The sequence below is a fragment of the Xiphophorus couchianus genome, chromosome 5 (genome assembly GCF_001444195.1).
Source record: "Xiphophorus couchianus chromosome 5, X_couchianus-1.0, whole genome shotgun sequence".
Lineage (NCBI taxonomy): Eukaryota > Metazoa > Chordata > Actinopteri > Cyprinodontiformes > Poeciliidae > Xiphophorus > Xiphophorus couchianus.
Genome location: NC_040232.1, coordinates 17,998,308 through 18,018,887, shown reverse-complemented (window position 1 = coordinate 18,018,887; position 20,580 = coordinate 17,998,308). Strand labels below are relative to the sequence as shown.

General features: G+C 38.9%; 1 protein-coding gene across 4 annotated transcripts in view; it reads left to right on the top strand.

The window, feature by feature from the left end:
* LOC114144051 (endonuclease V) overlaps positions 1 to 20,580 on the top strand; it is a 54,537-nt gene that overhangs the window by 6,824 nt on the left and 27,133 nt on the right. For all 4 annotated transcript variants that reach the window (XR_003595388.1, XR_003595389.1, XM_028016511.1 and 1 more), the window contains exons 6-8: positions 5,033 to 5,101; positions 5,286 to 5,414; positions 19,034 to 19,103. Coding sequence is in view for 2 of the 4 variants with exons in the window: in XM_028016511.1 (XP_027872312.1) it covers positions 5,033 to 5,101; positions 5,286 to 5,414; positions 19,034 to 19,090 (255 nt within the window). In the remaining 2 variants the exon portion in view is untranslated. The remainder of the gene's footprint in view (positions 1 to 5,032; positions 5,102 to 5,285; positions 5,415 to 19,033; positions 19,104 to 20,580) is intronic.

Here is a 20,580-nt window from a genome sequence, read left to right as displayed (position 1 = left end):
GAGACCACCAAATAATTTTAACTCATATAATGATTATGAATGATCAAAAGACTCACCGTATGTTTTGGCATGAGAAATTATGTGCCGTGTGCTACACACAACACACAAAATTTAAAATTGTTTAAAATTTTAACAATTTTAAATGTTTAAAATTGACCGTATTTTATTTATTTATTTATTTATTTTTTCACTTAAAATATAGTCGCTAATTTAAGGAACCACTAGAGATCAAAGCCTGGTTAAAACCAGTCCATTGTTCCACAATTTGCTTTTTACGGAGGGTCTGTACCCTCGGATAATGACAAGCAGTGGCTTGTTGGAGACATGGACTCTGCTGAAGTTTGAAACAACTGAATCTGATATTACCCAATCGCTAACATTTGGCTGTGATGTATGTAAAGCTGTAAACAACCATCCCCCACTGCGAAGAGATGAGTGCCAAGCTGAGTAGGGTCACAAAATGTTTGCGAGCAATAAAATGTCTTAAACATTCCTCTTGCTCCAACTTCAGTTGCTCAATATTTAGGAGCGTGGCCAACATGAACTGAATGGCTTCGTTCACTTCCTCCGCTGCCAGTTCCAAACTACATCTATAGGCAGACTGTAACTCCAAAACAGCACAGAAAACCAGCGTCATCTTTCACAACGCCTCCTTCTGCTCGCTGATTTGCTCAGCAGAAATGCATCCTAAGAAATTGAGCTGAATGGGACAAATCCTAGATGGAGCAATGAAGGGAGAAGAGAATCAAGTGGAACTGCTTAGGAAGGCAATGGCCAGGCTTTGATCAAAGTGAGTTAGTGTAAAGCTCATCAGTCTAATATTTGCTTGAAACGCATGGGGTTTGAAATGCAGAAAAAATATTATGAGATTCTCTAATTTGGATTTTTTTGAAGACTAACCACAAATAGCTTTCTTGTGCTTCATTTACTGCGTCTCTATTAGCTCAATTTGCTTCTCATTTGAAAGAGCTCCAGTCCTTGACTGAAAGTTTGAAGGAGTGATTAGTTTTGTTATTTTGACTTGTTTCTCATTATAAATGTCAGAGAGGGGCAGAGCAACTGACAGAGTTTGATTTTTGTGTGTTTCCTCAGCTCACATCCACATGTTTCTGTTTGCTGGAAGAGTGTGTTTATGTTCGGCTTTGACAGTGTGACAAGTCCTTGTTGTGTAGCTAATGCTAATGAGATGCTCTGAATACAAATCAAGCTGGAACAAATACCTTTTGGTCCAAGTGTGCTTCTGGGACTGCAAAACCTGGGTTTGATTAATATGCAAATGTTCATTTTGTTCCAGTCTGGCGCCTCGGTGACCTAGAGGAGGAGGGACAAGAACAAATTAAAGTCGAAAATCTACCTGATGGACAAACATTCTGTTGCAGTCAGAGAAAAAAAGATGTATGTAAATTTTAGAGGTGTAACGGCACACATTCGGACCAAAAATATCCGTTACAGCCATATTGTTTCAGAACGCACATTTACCAAACAAATACAGCATTGTTTATACCTGAACACATGCAGAATGCTTACGCTCTCAGCTAAGTGTGAAATGCAACTTTCTGCAGTTCAGCTTTAAGCTGTCACTAAACTCTGCTATTTGGGAACTTTGAGGTTCTTCACGCTGCTACAGAAAAACATGTTAAACCGAACCAACAAAGCTTTATATCAGTATTTGCTTTTTTTTGGCAGCAATAAGGCTCAGTAGCTCTGTCCTCGATTCTCCTCCATTAATAAATTGAGCAGTGTGTATACGAGCTAAGACCTTCCTCCGGGCTCAGATTGACTGTTTTTGACCGTGAGTGGTCCATTTCTGCAGATGGCAGTTGGACCACAAATTACCTGTGTCATACCACAGTGACAGTTTCAACAAATATGCAAGAAACTGATTTTTTAATTAAAAAAGTTACATACTGCAGCTTTAATTGAATAACTCACCTGAAACTCAATGTATTTGTTTATATTTTGCAAACATCAGTTAAAGTCCAAATCCAGCTGCCTACAGCATTACCAGTCCTAAATGCTGCACAGTTTAAAATGTGGTCATTTTCCAGCTGGAAGGGGAATTTTGGTTCAAGCATCAAATCCTTTGCAGCCTGTGACTTTTTGTCTTGTAAGACTTCTTTTAGTTTTATCCATCTTCCAGTTTATGCACATCGGCATCTTTGTCCCTGTTGAAGAAAGGCATCCCCGCAGCATGATGCTACCACCTCCAAGTTGTGCTGTTTTGAGGTGATGTGCAATGTTTTCGTCTATTTATACGATTTGTAAAATAGGACAAAAATTAAAATTCTCTAAAAATGAAGCGAGTTTCTGTTGAGATGAAGAAATGACATATTTGATCCACTGCTGAGTCCATTTGGATGCAACACACACACTGCTTATGCCTAAAACACTCAAGTGGCATTGTAACATGCTAATTGAATTCTCTGAAGGAGTATCTCTATCTCCCTCAATTAGTGTCTGTTGCTTTGGCATTATAAATATTCCGTCTCCACCACCAGGAGGAATCTGATCTTTATGTACACAGACCAGGGTCTCCCCAGAGGATAAAGTCACACACATCCACCCATTGAACGTCTGTACAAAAATTTGCTAGTTTCTCTTTTATTGTCAGTCTCCAGCAGCATTGGTTTCGCATGTCCGTGCTGCATCTTTGGGCTCAAGCTTGACTCAGTTTCTGTGGGAAACTTTTGATTTTGCTTCCCATACATATTTTTGCCACCATTGTCACTCTCTGGGGGTTTAACCAATTTGTCTATAGGCACGTACTGAATTGCGATGCTCCACATAAACCACATCTTTGCTGATTGAGGAGTTTAATAAATGAGTAGTGGATTAATGTGTGAAACATAAGCTGCAACAGGCTCCTTTCCAGATTGGAAATTGGACTGAAAATTAGCTCTTTAGAAGCTAAATGATCTATTACGGGATCTCAGATACACATGTAAAAAGCTATGCTGCACAGTTATTAAGATGTAAGAGTAAGATAATATCCCCAATAGACAGAGATAGTTCATCCAAACTATTTAACTCTATATCAGACTTTAAATAGAGTTAAAGTTAAAATATAGCAGAACAGAGTTGACATATTTAACAAATCTTCGTTTGTCCAACAGTCTCAATGCTGTGATAGTTTAACACCACAGAATTTTGTTGCACCTTTATGTTAATCTTTGGTCAGAAAGTAATTTTTCCTTGGTATCTGTGGATGCTATTTTTGCTCTGTAAAAATAGCATCCACTTCTGGAAGGTTCGCCTCTATTCCAGGTTCTCTCAATTTGTGGATCATGCCTTTCCTTGAAGAGCTGACTCGAGTTTTTATTTGTTGTTTTGAGCTGGTATTCAGTGTTTAGCATCTGACATCAAGTTAAATATTATGTAATACTTCAAATTCTGTAGACCCAGTATTATACATCGGACAGATGGTTCTTATTTCTACTTACCTCAAAATTGATCTCAGAATTTATCTCAAATCATCCATCTGCTCATATAATTTTTCCCCCCAAAAAACATTTAATCTATCTGTTGAAACAAATGACATATAAAAATGTTAAGTAGTTTTGGTTCAAGTTTATGGCAAAAGCAGAAAATGTTTTCTTTATTCAGGAATAAACAAAGGTGCACTTCAGCTGCTATTTTTTCTGTCAAACTAAATTAACAGCCACAAGTGTCCATTTAGTGTTCTTATTTAGGTGTCATGTCCTGCTTTCCATTTATTTATATCTACATGTGGTGCTTTTGAGCTATTATAAAGGCATTCTCTTAGCTTGCTTCAAGACAAAACATGTTGAAAGACCTTAAACACTCAAAAAAGTGAAAGATGAGAGAAAAGTGAAAGTCTCTAGTTTATCTTTCCTTTCTCTTCCTTCTTTACAAGTCGTATCTTCTTTGTCTTTCTTCTTCTCCCCCCTCATTGGTAACCTAGGTGTGATTTGAATTGGTGGGTTATTGATGACCTCTTCTGTATTTCTGACTTCTGTTATTTTCTGGTGTTCTGTCCTCCTCTTGAGTCGGAGGAAGCAGGCCGGCCTCTATCTCACACACGGTTGGACTCGTCCCAGCTTGGATTGGATGCTCCGCGCGGCCGTCCTCCTGCTGGCTGCTTGCTGTAATCAGTCATAGTGGAGCAGACACTCCATCCATCACAGGGGCTAAACTCCCTTCATTGCTCTGGCCCATAACACACAGTGCACCTGTCAACAGCAGCCCGCATCGCTACGGCTGACTTTGTCCTGTCTCTTTGACTGTTTGAGCAAAACTTTAGCTGGAACAGAGGTCGGATTTAAGTCCCATCAATCTGAGGGTTTTTTCCATTCTTTTTGAAAAGATTCAAAGAAAAATGTCAGTGTTTTAGAGGTTTTTATTTGGGCTCTTTTAAAATCTGAAAAGGAGTTGTTGACTGATTTTGGCTCTGGAATAAATTTCTTTTTGCAGATATTGGAGTTCAGAAGGAAGCAGGGAGGACATTATTTGCTGGCTAAATGAAAAGGAAGCTGTTCAGCTTAAATATTTGCTCTGCAGTGCAAACAGTGATTTCCTTCTAGGGCAATATAAGCTATAAAACATCTGAATGAATACCTAAAAATATTTTATGTTATTTGTATTTATTTTCCCTATCTCATTTTAATTGTTGGGGCATATACTTGCATTTAGGTGTTAAACTGTTCCAGAAAGACAATCATTATCCTACTTAGTAAATCAAGTTTAGTTTATATGTTTAGCGTATTTCTCAGATAAACATCAGAGAGACCTTCAAAGTTGATATGAATAAAACTTTGATCTTTATCATAAAAATAAAAACTGCTACAGCTGTGGAAAACAATGTAACAGAAAATAAGGTTAAACACTTGAACCCTGTTAAAGCCTGGTTTCAGCCAGACATGAAAGTCGGGTCACTTGGAGGTTACAGAAAAAAGCCCACAGAGGGTCATTTCTCCCGCTTTCTGAGTTAACGGTGTCTTTCATTAAGCTGCTATTTGTTATGTCATGTTGTACATGTCTTTTGACTTTGATTTCTGTCTCTTTGCCTCTGCAGATTGCTGCTCTGCAAAAAGGAGGAGACAGCTTCCCACTCACCGCCGCCTCTGGCAAAGTGCTCGGAAAGGTGCGTCAGAGGACAAACAAACTGAAAAAAAAAAAATAGAAACTTTCAACTAAAGTGATGCTTTGTTGCAGGCTTACTTCAAAACACAGTCACCCAGTTGAAAGTCAAATTATTTTAGGGATGATCAACTTCGCAGAGAGATGGATGCTGAACATTTACGGGAAACATTTGTCTTTATTTTCAGGCCCTGAAAAGCTGCGATAAGAGCTTCAAGCCTGTGTACGTCTCTGTGGGTCACAAAATCAGCCTGGGCACCGCTGTCCGCCTGACACACTCATGCTGCCGCCACCGGGTACCTGAACCCATCAGACAGGTACCCTATGCACAAACACTGCAGGAGTACATCAGGTTTGACACGTCACAGCAACATGCCCTGCTGTAAGCATGCCGAACTGCTCAGTTGTGAGGCAGAACGCTGCCTCGGTGGGCACGTCTTGCTCATTTCTTGTGTAACGGCATGCCGCTGTGAAGGGAGGCGGTGTGAGAGTCATGCTGTGCCGAGCTTTTCAGTAACAGGGCCTGGGAGGCTTGTAGAAGAGGAAGGAGCGTGTGTGCTAAACATCCCCAATCCCGTGTGGATCTTTTACACTCCAGCACAAATACACAGATTGTGCTAACACTCTGAGACAATAAGATCCCACATTACAGGGGTGAGTGTGACATGATACGGAGAACTATTCTGGCTCCAATGCTGAGAGCTTAGCACACTTCAGACCTGGAGACTTACTGAAGTAAAAGAACTTCTCAATAATTTCTTGTTAATTTTGAATTGATGCCTTGTCAACTACAGGTCTCTTTTCTGCCATGTTTTGGGAGTTTTAAGCTTCTAGCTACAGCTCACTGTTGCGATCTTGGTTTAGGAGAGCCTCTGCCGGAAGGGGAGAGGCTAAATGTGTTTGTACAGCGCTGCTGTGTGAATTTGTGTTCCAGCTTGGGGAGATGAAAATGGCTCTGTATTGATTTTGACACGAATGATTTGCTCAGAATCAGCTACATCAAACTGCTGATTGTAAAGGTATTTTCACTTCAGTCGACCACATTTTTATTCAAAATAGTTTGAGTCTTTGAAAAAAAAAAAAAGGTTAATATCCTTTTGCAGCAAACCCAACAGATGTGTTTGGTGCCAATTCAATTCAGTTTGTTTATGCAGCATCAATTCACAACAAATTAAAAAAATTATACTTATAAATATGTAGTTAATGCCATAAAGCTTTATCATTCTATCTTCTGACTAAAATCCATGGTTCTGCTTAGAGTGGATTCTTGGTGACTAGAAGATGCCACTCTTTACTGCAGTTGTCTAGCGGTGTGTACCTCCCTTACCATCCTGCTCTCTGGGTCAGGTGGTAACATAAAAATAACTCCTAGTGGCCAATGATCAAACTAAATGAACCTCTGTGTGATTTCCTAAGACAGGAAAATAGGAAGATATGGTTTATTAGTTAGGTTCATAAAAATGTATTAACTGGAAGATTTAAATTGTAAATAAAAAAAAAACATATAGTTGCCTTTTTCTTAGATTGGATATAATTTAACACTGTCTGGTGTTACACAGGTGATTTTGTTTAAAATAGTCATTAGTGTCCACTGTATCATTTCACTGAACTGCAATTAGCAGTTAAATTTTCAAAAATGTTTTAGTCTGATATTCTGCAGTAAAGGTTGGACTTTTTTTTTTCCAGGAGTGACAACAAATTTATTTCAATAGCTGCTACATTTTCAACAACATACACTATTTTTCTTTCCGGATTTAAATATTTTTAATGTTTCACACAATTTATTTAGACGTGCTGAAAAGTACCAAATGTAAATCTACTCATCAAGTTGGAGATTTCTTTTAAGTGTCAACAAAAAGTTTACGAAGAGGGAACTTAAATTGAATTGCTGTCCGCTGGTGACAGTTAAGATGCTTATGACTTTTTTTAGTGCTTTCTCCATACTGCCTAGTTCAAAGCGAGCTGATCTCCTTCCCAGTGAATGCTGGGACCCCTATAATGTTGTGTTTAATCAATAAATGAGCCATAATAGTTTTGGCCAGATTTGACCAAAAACACACACAGTTAAAAGTCTCTCCATTTGACTAAATATAACCCTCAAAGTGCTGCTGTTTTTATGAAAAGTAAACAACTTGCCATGGTTCATCCCAGCCCCCTCAGGCTGTTTCTCTGTGTGCCACTAGGTTGTGCTGTGCTTCTGCTGTTTTCACACAGGAAACACGAGCTGAAGCACACATCTCAGACTCATGCGTGGCTCTTTTTTTTTTTTTTCAAGTGGAGCTGCAGTGGTATCCCCCATCGCTCCCACACATACAACCACCAGCAGAACGATAGGGTTTATTTTATCAGATGTAAACATCAGAGAGAGTCAGGGACACTTTCACCTGCCTCTATCCAACCACTAGTGGCCCCATCTTTAACTTATCCGTGTCCAGCTGTTTCTCTGTTTGACACAAACATTTTCTTTCTGCCTCTTATGTTTCTGTTCCAACTGATTTCAAAGAAAATAAGCATCAGAATAGTTAAGACAAGTGCCCAGGTCACGCTCGAGTTTATGTCACATTTTTGTTCTTCAGCATTTCAAAGCTCAGTCACAAGACTTCAATACAAATGCTGAAATCGTCCAAGGAAAAATAACAGGCTGAGAGAGCTCCCCTTGTGTGCTGACGCTTACTTTTATGGATCTTTATGTTGTCAGATATAGCATTGTGGTTCATCACAAGGTTATGCACAGCAGAGCCCTGTAGGTTGTTAGATAAGTCAGTGAAGCTGGAGCAGATCCTGCTTGAACTTTTGCAGGGGTGTGTAAGAGAAATGAAAGGCTTTTGCATGGGGAGAAATATAAAAATATTTTTTTATTGAGTAATCTTTATTTTTTCATGCAAGTTTGAGAGCTATACTAGGAGGACTGACAGCATTTGTGGTCTTTTGTTGTTGTTTTAGTTGGCTAAAGGTCTTCCAGCTATTCATTTGGATGCAATCAGGCAACCTCACATCATTTCATTTTCATCCAAATTTCTTGGAAGCCACTTGTTCCTCCACCAAAAAGCCTAAACTTGTTAGCTGGGTTTTGTTTACATATGTGTTTCGGAAATAAAATCTGGTAATATTGTTGCCCTGCTTTATGTTTTAATGTGTGTGCCCATATCTTTGGTTCTATTTATTTTTATAAGATCCATAAACGTATAACAATATTCATTTTTTTTTCCATACCTGTAACCAAATTCCTACCAGCTCCAGGTTTGTTAAATCTGAATTAAACACTAGAGAAGGAGAGACGTGGAGAGTACAGTGCCTGAAATGAAAAGTAGCTGCATTTAGAGACAAAATGATGTAACGTTAGTGTGATTTAGCAAACCGTTCTGCTGTAATGTTTTTTTTTTATTTTTATTCATAAACAGAGGTGACGTTATATCACGTGTATTTATGAGATCATAAAGAAGAAATTTGGTATTTTAGTGAATGCAGTCATGAACTTACGACTGTAATATTTTTCAACAGTTTTAAAACATTTTATTAAAGATTAGTATCGAATCCAGCCTGCAAGCATCATTGAAAGCTCCAGCTGAATTTTTAGCTCTACCACCAGTCAGCTAAAATCTTTCTGTGACATAGTGATTTGTGGACTGATTTATTTTTTACATCTGGGATTTTATCATTTATTTTAAGTTTATTTATACATCTAGTTCAGAGGTGTGCAGCCTTTAAACCAAAAGGACCATTTTGCTCTCAGGACAGCCAAATAAAACTAATTTAGTGTCAGGGAACGGTGTGAGGTGGAGTGGTGAGGCAGACGCTTTAGACCCAGGTAGGATGAATAATGAATTTAATAAAGAATGTCCAGAATAACACAGTCCAAAATAACGGGCAGCACGGCCGAGCGGAAACCAGGGCTCGACACCGGTAGCAACCGTAAAAAGGAATGGACACGGAACAACACGAACGCACATTAGACGAGGACCCGACAAAGAACAAAGAACACAGGTGGAGTTAAATACACGGGAGGGTAATCACAGAGACGAGACACACCTGGGAACAATCAAGGGGAGGACAGGATAACACGGAGACACAGAGACACCGAAAACTCGAAATTAAACACAGAAAACACAGATCATGACATTTAGCCCCGTGAATGTCACATGACATTTTGAAAAATGACAAATTTTTAAACAAATATCTATGTTAAAGAGCCAGTGTTTTATTTCTGTTTTTAGGATTAATAACACAGATAAACATAAAAGATGATGAATGATTTAAAGATAAAAAATAAAGAAAAACACATAAGTTCCAACCTAATGACTAGAAAAACAAATCAAAAAATATATTTCTTTATTTGTGGAAATTCAATGCAGATATTGCACAAAAATGCAGGTTAAAAATCTGCATCTGTCATGATATCTGTATTTAAAAGTATTCTCCGGTTCCTTTTAATTTTTAGACAATGTTATTGTGGAAGGTCTAAAGAGCAACTTGCAGCCACAGGTTTCACACCGCTGATTTAGTTTCTAACCTAAAATTAGATTGTTGTACAAAATAGGCATCCATCCATCCATCCATCCATCCATCCATCCAACAGTCTTTTATGTCATGAAATCATTCTGTTTTGAGACTTTTTAAGCTTATGTCTTGAGTCTTATGACAAGATTATGAATCATTTTCCTCCAATATTCTGTTATCATACAGTTTCTCATGCAGGTCTTTATTTGATTTATTTGTATGAAATTATGCAAATGCCTTTATTTGAATACTGTATACATATCTTGTCAAGGTTGTGAGCAGGTAATGTTTCTTCTTTGCATTGAAGATATTTCACTTTTGGAATGATTATAGATGAATAGCAGCAAAATAAAAAAAACAACTAAAATCTCTTCTGCTGCTTTTTAAAAAATCTGTCTCTCCTTTGTCTAATAAATTCCTCTCACTCCAGAATAAGACAAACCCGACCGTCCACGGTTTGAGGGATTCAGAAAGTTAAAAGGGAAAGATGACATCATGGTGTTAGTCTGCAGTGAAGGCTGATGTGTGAATGCACTGCAGCAGAATATAGAGGATCCACTAAAAACACTCACTCACACACATGCAGGGAGCCAATTCACGCCCCGTCTCAGTTGTGCTCCCCCACCCCATTAAATTCTCACACTACCTCAGCGTCTCACGCTTGAACATGTGGGGGACGTTAAAGACAAGCAGACATCTGCCTCGGCCCGAACCTCTGCAGTCATCATGGCAGCGAGAGTAACAAGTAGAGGGACAGACAGGGGGAAGCTCGCATGTCAGATCTAAAGTGATGAATCGAAACGCCTCAGAACTCTGCAGCGTCTCAGCGTCATCAAGCGACGTTATGTTGCCATCATGTGAGGCAGGACTCACTTACCGTGTGATTTGTGAATGCAATTAGCCAAACTGATGTCAAGCCCGTTGTGTTGTTTCTATAGATAACCTTATAGGGACAGATTTACTACCAACCTCGAAAAAGCAGAGTACTTAATGTTTATTTATTAGTGAAAAGCCTTCTGTGTACTACATGAATATGTTCTTCTACACAAGGTGCACCATTTTGTTCATAATTTAGCCAGGATTTTGGGCCTAGTCTCTATCCGGAATTACATTTGATTGATTGTATTAATCAGTCAAACAACTGGGTAAGAGTTTTCACGAATTGTGGAGATACTAAATCATGCAAATGCTCAAACTGCTGATAAAAATCTTAAGACAAAGAAAAAAAGCTACAAGTGTTTGCACTTCAGCTGCTGGATCACAACCAGGAGCAGGGCAGAGCTTCAAAATGCAAATGAAGGACACTGGGAAAAGGGAAAAAAACAAAAACGTCAAGCATATTATTGTAAGCTACATGCAGGCTGTTCATCAAAAATGTAATTAAAGACTAACAGACTCCAAAGAAATCCACAAAATACAATTAGAAGCACAAAGAAAGGACTCATTGGTGAAAAGCCAAAATTTTGTTTTAGATATTTCCACTCAGTTGATGGGACCGTATCTCTATCTGGTGAAGATGGGAATTAACAGGATTACAGCAAAAAAAAAAGAACTAAAGTCTCTTCAGTAATCCTGTTACTCCTTCATGAAGAACATTCAAAGTCTGGAACTGACAGTTTGTGATCTTTGGCCAGTTTTTCATCAAACAGCTTCCAGTGGTAAACTAGTTATTGCTTTGCACCATATCACCATATCCGTTTCTATTGCTTCAGGTTCCAGCAATACGCCGGTTCTTTCTCGGCATCAGTTCTGAAGAAGCTCTTCAGTCAGTAACCAATATATGGAGACTAGCAACCAGTCAAAAGTGAAGCTGCAGATGATATTTTCCATAAACAACGTTTCAGACTCGCTGTCGGCTCACTGTCTCATATCACCAGGTGGTGTTAAGAAATCCTGTTTACACTGTTTAGTTCTCAGATCTCTCATCTGCGCTGCCCGTGCAGATGAGAGATCAACTGAATAACGTTCACAAACAACACTTGTTGTTTAGCCGTTGATTTATTGAGATAAATATGATCCGTGTGGTTTGACTCTCTCTGATCCTACACAATGAAAACGTCAGAAGAGAGGCATGATCAAACTTCATGTTGACTAGACGTTTAACTTAATTCATTGATGACCTGTGGTAGGTCTTTGGAAAATCAAACCAGTTATTTAATGCGCTGGTAGCTTTCTAAATGATACATATACATGTTGTTTCACTATTTCTGCTTCTCAGTTGTCTGGAACTAGATTTTACCGCTAGCCTTTAGCATAAGAGTTCCACTTAACTTCAAGATGGCTATTACAGCGTTTATACAATGTTTTTATATTATTTTACTGTACTCCACTGAAAAGAACATTACTCTGAAAATGAACAAGTGCTCTTCATCGCAGTTCTCTTCTTTGAATCCATTTCTTTTAAAGGTGGGTCATTGGGTCATACTTTGAAAATTAGTAATAAAATCATTTGAAATGAAATGGGGATTTTTTCCCGTACTGTCACAAGAATATATTTGTTAGAGGGTGCAGCCCTCCAGTTAGATGATTGCTCTTGATTTTGACATTTTGTCAGACACACTTGTTCACATACACCACAGAGCCATGCCTTCCTGCTTCCTCCCTTCACCACTAAAGTCACTTAAGGGCTCTGATACACAGCAGTCTGCCAGAAAGCTAATTTTCTTCAAGCTAATGTTCCCTGACAAACTTACTTCAGATTGCTTCACTAGTGATTAGCCGGCCAGCCACTTGCTTCAGCAGAAAATTAAAATAATCTGAAAGGCTGTTGTAATAGATGCAGGCTATAGCTGTACCAGCCTAATAGTTATAGGAAGAAAAATTGCACTTTGAGAACATTCAGACTTTTCTCCTAAACTGAAGGATGAGATGTTCAAGAAACAGCATTACAATTGCAATCCTTAACCTATTCTCAGTGGAACAGGCTGTTTTCTCTCAGTGCTTTCTCTGTCTTTCTGATTAGGAGAACTTGTTTGTTTGTTTCAGATGCAGGACAATATTTTTAAAAGCATTTCATCAAACTGCGCTCTCAGTAATAGTCATTAAATAGTTTTCAAGGAACTCCATAGTTGGCTGTAAAAAAGGCCCTCCGTTTTGTGGCAGAAGGAACATGGTTACAGGGAAAAGCTCACACACTCACTGTTGCTTTGGTTATACAAAAAACAAATTCAGATTTTTTTCATTTGAAAAAAACAAAAAAAACGGATGTGGTTCTGGCACTTATGAGTTGTTGGCCACTCCAGATTGAGCAACAGTCCCAGCCTGGCAACCCCTATGATAATTATCTGTCTCTGCCTAAACATGCAGCCAGAGCTTGGTTGAATGGTTTTGCTCTCAATGTACTCATGTAGTGTAACGGCCTAGTCAAGGTCCAGACCTAAAGTAAACCTCTGTAAAGATTTCACAGTCATGTACTTCTTTGTGTTGATCTCAGATGAACAATACGTTAGAATAAGGTTTGCAATTGGAACATGACAAAATGTGAAAACAGTAATTCACACAGGCAGTGTGTGAATTACATTTTCAGGAAGCTGTGTTTGTTTACACTGTACCATGGGTTTGTCTATAACTGCTTATTTCCAGGTTTGAATCCATTACTGTCCGAAGCTCTCCTCCTCCACACTCTGATGGGAACACATCTATTCCTAATGGGACTCTGATGAGACTCTCCTCCATGTCTGAGTGCTTTGTACAAGGTGGAAGTCCCTAATTATGCTCTTTCTTCTCCATTTGTCTTCCATTTCTGTTAAATCAGTTATGCAGGATGTGGAGTGGGGGGGAAAACAAAAAAAAAAAGTTTGTAGCTTCCCGATGGACTAATGTCTGGGAAGTTTTTTGACTTCTGTGATACAGATTTACACTGGACATAAACTGTCTTCAGAAAGCTGTGGAGGAGCCGGCAGTGAAACACTACAGCCCTCGTTGTCCTGCAGGGCTGATTTCAGCATGTGTACAACTTTCAAAGTCTCCACTTTGGGTTTCAATACATCCCCCTTTGCACTGAGTGGGGAGACGTAAAAACTCTACAGCTGCTCTCCCAGATTGCAAAAACAGATGGAATTTCAATATGAGTGATGGGCAACGGAGAGCGTGCATGCACAGAATAAAAGAGATTGAGGAAAGGAAGGACGCATACAGTACTTTTGGGTGGCTATATGGGAGATATTGCTGATGCGTATTTTGTGTGGTTATTAAAACCTAAAATATATTTGAGGGAAGGATGATTTCTGGGTTTATTATTTTAGGGGTGGCGGTGCTATAGTGTGCAGATGCCAGAATTTACATTATTACACTGTACACTGTTGAACAAAAAAAACCTGTTTTTGTGTGCACCGAGTATCAGAACTATTTCAATGAGTGGCTTGTTTTTAGCAATGATCCATTTCTTTAACCAACTGGCATCCCCCACCACTTTTTGTTAAGTATCAAAAAGTTACTTAAGACTTTTTGTTTTTCCACATCCATCCATCCATCCATCCATCCATCCATCCATCCACTCTCTGTTTCCCTCTTTCTTTCCATCTCTCTGCTATGGGTGTGTCAGATAATTTGCCTCGCATTGTTGCTATGCTGTAGATTAAAATGTGAAGAGTTTGCCTCCAGTCTCCATATTGCCCAAGGTTTTGTTTGCCGACTTGTATCTGTTGAATTTTTGGTTAAAGTTTGAAGTAAATCTGGGCCTCCAGTGCTTTGTAAGGGTGGGTTGTTCAAATACAAACACACATGCTGTTGTATTTTATTGTGGCGTTGTGTGATACATTAAACCTCCATGGGATCCAAATACTGTAGAACTGATGGAAAGGGATGCCTGGTTTGATGAGATTTTATTTTCACTGTGCATTTGTATTCAGTCCCCTTCACTCCAACACCACAAAGTTAAATCTAGTGCAACCAATTAACATCTAAAGTCACCCAATTGTTATATAATTGTAATGCTTGCAATTTTATCTCAGTTCATTCATCCATCTACACAGAACATAATCAGCTGTCCTGTGTAGGTTTTTTTAGAGAACAGTAGTAAACAAATGACCTCACAAAGTGTTTAAGGCTTGCATCCTACATCCCTTCTGACCAGTTTGAGATTGTAATCCATACATTTATTACATCTTGGTTACATTACTGCAAGTAGTTGCAGTAATTGGAACAACTGCAACTCCTCACTGGAAGCAGAAGGCTCAATAACATCGCCCCTGTATTAAAAACCTTGGATTGGGTTTCTATTTATTACAGGATGCAGCTTAAATTTTCATTGCTTTAAAAAGTCTGAATGGCTTTGGCACCATACTACTCATCTAATCCTCTTCACTCTTACAATCCAGCAAGGACTTTTGGATCAACAGGTCACTTGCTCAGATCAGAGATTACAGAGTCTTTCCTTTGATAGACATTAAGCTCTGGAACACCCTGCCTTTGAAAGTCAAAGCCTCTCAAACTGCTGATCAACTTAAGTCTGTTTAAAACACATTGCTTAGCTTTTAATATGTAAAGCACTTTGGTCAACTCCTTGACTTTTAGATGTATATAAATAAATCTGATTTGGACTCGACATTGTCATTGTCTGTAATTATGGCAAAATAATAATTTACAGAAGGACAGCTAAAGATTCCAGACCTTTTCAAGTAGAAAAAATGAATATCTTGTCATGTTATCTTCAGAATGAGGGATGTTATTTGGTGTTCTTGTGAGATTATGTAATCTGATTTATTAATTTGAGCTAAATGCTTGGGTCTGGGTCCCTCATGGTTTTGGTTAGTCCAATTTGTCCCATCTGTTTTGAAGACACAGAATGGGCAGCAGGATTTAAACAGAATGGATGGGCTTGAAAAGAAAAGCAGCGACAGAGAGAAACTCTCTCAGCTGTAAAAGAGTTATTTCACTAAACCAACAAGGGAAAATATCCATGAAGACTGACACCACAGCTCCTTGTGTGCCAGCCACTGGTTGGGATGTGTAAGTCTTTCTGAATGTGCCTGGAGAATCTGACTGATTTAGAGTGGAGCTCACCTTCGGGCCCCGAGGCTGTCTGAATGTTAATATATGGCTGTCTGACATTCTGCTGCTGTTGCCACTGGACTGTGGGCCTCCACTGAGAGTTGGGAGGAGAGCTGGAAAGAGACCTAAGCGTAGCCAAGGGGTGGTTATGACAGAGAGCCATGGGAGGCAGGAGAAAGTTTGAATAGTGAGTGATGAAAGGATCTGTTTTAAAAAAAAAGTTTGGTAAGGTGAATCTCAGAGAGAGGAAACACCATGAGGAGGTGATGGATGCGTATAGAAGTGGTGGAGGGAGTGGAGCTTGTGGCTGTAACTGCAGGGCTTTGGTGGTGATGGAGGATAATGACCTGCCCCAGGTGCCTGGACCAAACCTTTACTCTGTGTAAGTGCATGTGTCAGTTGAATTTACATAAAGTTTTGCTAAGCAGCCAAAGATCTGTTTACCTCTGTTTTTCTAGCCAGAAACTCTGGCTAGAAAATTGTGATTTTAAGCTGCATTGAGTCCATTTTCCATCAGAAACACACAGTCTGAAACAATCACTCACACTGAATTAGATTATTTACCTGCTTTAGGATATTTGCTATTATTAAAACATTTTTCCAGTCTTCCTTTACGCATAAGCAACTCTAATATTTCTTTTTGCTGTAATGAGTCATTTATTCATGCATAAAATTTGATATTTGCACTGCAACAGACTCCTGCTGTTATCCAGCTAGTATAGCATTAGACATCCAATTCATTCTTCAACTTAAGTTGTGTTTTAAAATTCTTAAATTCTATTTTCCTGCATTGATCAAATAACAAAATGAAAAATTAAATCCAAATATTGTAAACAAGTTTCCTGATTCTGTTTCAGTGCAGGTCCCTTACTGGGTTTATTGACATCTACAGCTCTTGAAAACCAGTAGATCTTGCCTCTAATCTGTTCACAATCGCCAGTCCACAATGTCGACAACAGAAGCCTCTAAAGGAAACCAACACTCTTCCTCTTTTAATGGCCGGCTCGCTGAATTTTGCCACCATCCCTGACAGAAACCTTTCTGTGTGATTCTGATGGATTTTGTCTCGCTTTGATCTTGTCCTGCGATGTTTGGAAACCACACATGATTTAAACAGATGAGAGTAATATTTTATTGGCACGTACATAACAGCATGATCCAATGTAAATACATTACTTTGCTTGGGGATATTACCAACAGAGAGCTCTATAGATTTAAAAACTTTACAACCTTAAGATCGGTAATGTTTGAAAAGCCACATGAAATGTTAAAGAACGTTTTTAGTTCCTAAAGCTTCCCAAAAGAACCAAAAATGCAGCAGAGAATGTAAAAAGTAAAACTGTTTTCTATTTCCTAAGCTAAGCATCTGTGCATGAGTCTGCATAACAACCTGATCTCAAACAGCTTTGGAAACTAGCAGAAATTTTTGTGTTACACAATATAAATAAGTAATATTTATGTATGGTAATCCCTGTTAATATATTACTTTGTGCAGAATGCCGGGATTTGTCAAAATAATCTGGCACTCTCTGCTCAGAAAATCTGTTCCCATGTGGTTTGCCCTTGAACCACAAACACATCAGCTTTTTGCATATAAATGTGTAAATGTTTTTATCCACCAGCCACAGAGTAATGTAAAAACACCAAACACCACTGAAGGCGGTGTTACGAAACTTCCCTGCATGTAGGTTTGCAACACCGATTTCAATTCTTACAAGCACTTCAAAAAAACAGGCTGTTAGGAATAAAAACATCATCTTTGCACATTTTTAAGCAGTGACAAGAGGATTTAATTATTTATGAATATGTAAAAAAAAAAAAAATCAGTGTGAACCTTTGGAGTGTGGAAGGCACAGCAAACAGTGGTAACCTAGACTGCTTCACCTCCTGTTGCAAGGTGTAGGCTTAATAATATACCTGGGTTGTAAGGTGTAGCAGCTGCATTTCTGTTGCATCTGGAGTGTTTATCTAACACAGAAACGTTCACATTCACACCACACTAGTCACTTGTGAGAAACTCACATCGAATCATTAAAATGAAGTTGCTCATCAGAGCGTTAATTAAAAAGCTGCTGGGTGTGGTTTCTCCTTGACACTGCTGAAAAGGAAATGGCAGAAACCGATAGACGAACTGACTTCTTTTGGTTTCGTACAAATTTTTAAGTGATTGTTTTCTGGGATGTCCTCTGTCACAAGGCAGCATAGTTTTTTTCACGTGTTAATGCAGCGTCTGTGGTTTACTTAAGACGATATATATGAGGATTCTGTCAGGATCTGTGTTTTTCTGTGTTTATTTAGAGTTTTCTGTGTCCTTGAGTCTCTTCGTTGTCCTGTCCTCCCCTTGATTGTTCCCAGGTGTGTCTCGTTTCTGTGATTACCCGCCCATGTATTTAACTCCACCTGTGTTCCTTGTTCCTCGTCGGGTCCTTGTCGTTGTCAATGTCTAGTCGTCGTGTCCATCTGCCTGCTGCTCGTTGTTTGGACTGTGTTCCCGTCATTAAACTCATCATTTTCATTTCTACCTGGGTCTCAAGCGTCTGCCTCACCTCAACACCGCACCGTTTCATGACAGATTCCTGTACTAAATGTACCAAAGGCTGTCTTTTAAACCATTTTCTCCAGTTGTACAATTTGCCCGTTGTTCTGTATTACACTCATGCCAAGATATTTTAGAAGGGTTTTTATGCAATCTGGTAGAGTCCGGAAAAGTGTGAAAAACTGTGTTTTTATACTTAGTAGTACCATAACCTATTCTTTTGCTGTTTCCTGCCTTCCACCTGGATGTCCTGGTTCACAACTGTGAGACAATAAAGAATATTTCTATTCTATTCTATTCTTATGTCCTTTATTTCACTGTTTCTCTTCTTTCATTATTGTGCATTTCATTCCTTCCTTCCACCTTTGTATAGAGATATAAGATATAAATCTTTATTGTCATTGTCACAAGGACAACGAAATTTGTGTCCTATCTTCTGATTTATTTTCCTTCCTTTTAACATTTGTCCTTTTCACCTTCTTTCCTTTTTATCCTTGTCTCTCTCCATCTCAATTATTGGTTCTTTTCTTCCTTCCTTCCTTCTTTCATTCATGCTTTCTTTTGGTCCTACTTTTTCTTCTGAGTTGTTTGGCAAAGCCAAGGAAATAGAAAAATCAGATTGTCTGAACTTTTCTTTACAAATTCTAAAAGATGAGCAAAAATACAAAACAAGGAGTTGCATTTTTGACTGAGAAGCTTAACGTTGCTGAGACTCTGCAATTAAAGTGTGCCTGAAATGCTTTTCAGGGCACAAGTGTTGGCAGTGAGGTCTGAGCTTTTTCCATTTACATTTCACAGATTTATTTGTAATGTTGATATAATATGAGCAAGATCAACTTCTGAAATGTTTTCCCTCTTCCTGTTTCCTCTCCATCTCTCTCCCCCTCCTACTCCTCCTCTTCTCCTCCACAGGCTGACATTCGCTCCAGAGAGTACCTACGGATACACTTCCCAGCTACCGATACATGAATTAGACACTGAGGTAAGTGACAAAGGATTCAAAGGTGTGGATTCTCACCCTTACACATCGCACATCTGTTAAAAAACAATTCTCAGCAGCAGGTTTCTGTCTCTCTGTGATTTTCAGTCCTAAAACAGGCTTAGGAGCCACAGCAAGTGACTCATCAAGGACTTTTCCTAAATCCCAGAGTAAATTCTCCATTTGTATTCCGAAATACCAATTATTGCTGTCTAATTTGCTGATTGAACCAAGTAAATTTGCATGGGATGAAGATAAATATGAGAAAGATAGAACATTTCTTTTATTTCTTTGAACAAAAAGTGAAAAAAAAAGCGAGCATTTAGAGTAAATAGACAGAGTATCGTTTTCTGTTTGGCCTGTACAACCTCATCAGGGGATGTTCAAAATCAGTTTTAAGCAGCACTTCCTCAACTCAGTTTTGTGAGCTTCCACCTGTTTGGCCTATGTAACAGAAACTGACTTCATTCTTCTGCTGCTTAGTGGGTGGATTTAAGAGTTTAAGAGCCTTTGACAGCCCCTCTGCATTTCCCTGCATTTTTATCAGAATGAGGGTGGGGCAAAGGTGATCCAAGGACGTGTAAGGTTATCCAGAGATGCTCAGGCTGTGCGAGCAAGAGCATGTTAAGCTCAGAAGAACCTTTGATCCTTAGAGTCTCATCTGAAATAACAGGCTGCGTTCCCCAATTTGACCCTGCCTCCCTTATTACTGATGAAAGCTGTAGACCATTAGCTCACTCAGTTCCTTCAAAAGTCTAATCATCATTCACCACATGAAGCCAAGCATGTTCAAACATGCTCAGAATCAAACCTTCTGAGTCTGAAGCAGAGACGCTAAAATGAACTCACTGGTTAGCACAGGAGGCTGTACGTGTGCTCTTTGGTGTTTCCGTGCTGCGCTTGGCAACATAATGGGAGATATGTGTGCGTCTTCTTGGAAGCTCACTGATGTGGTGAATCCTCTGACGGACCTTTGATCAGTCTTCCTGCAAAGAGTTGGAGACAGGAAGGGAGGCTTTGTGCTGAGTTGGCATGTATAACCCATATTTACCCTCACACTCGCTTAACAATGCTGGAGGCACATTTGATCCAATGTACCGTGCCTTGGCTGCTTGATATGGTGTGGTGTAGGTCTTACTTTATGGTAATGTCGTACTTTCTTCATCTAAACATTAGCAGCAGTATCCAGCTGACAAGCCTGTCTGAACAATATCGAGTTTCAAATTAAGGCATGGGCAAGAATCAGAAAATGTGTTAATGCTCAGGGAAATGTTGAAATAGCAGTGATTGCAAGCTTATTGACCTAAAATATTGTTGTAAGTGCATATATATTTAAAAGGCTGTCCAGAACATTTAAAGGGGCAGTGTGTGTGGCATTTTCCAGCCACATAGAGTGTTGTTTAATTGCACAATCAAGTAACTGTTATCTTCAGCTGTTATAAAAATGCTATAAATATCAAACATGGCTTAAAAGAAATTT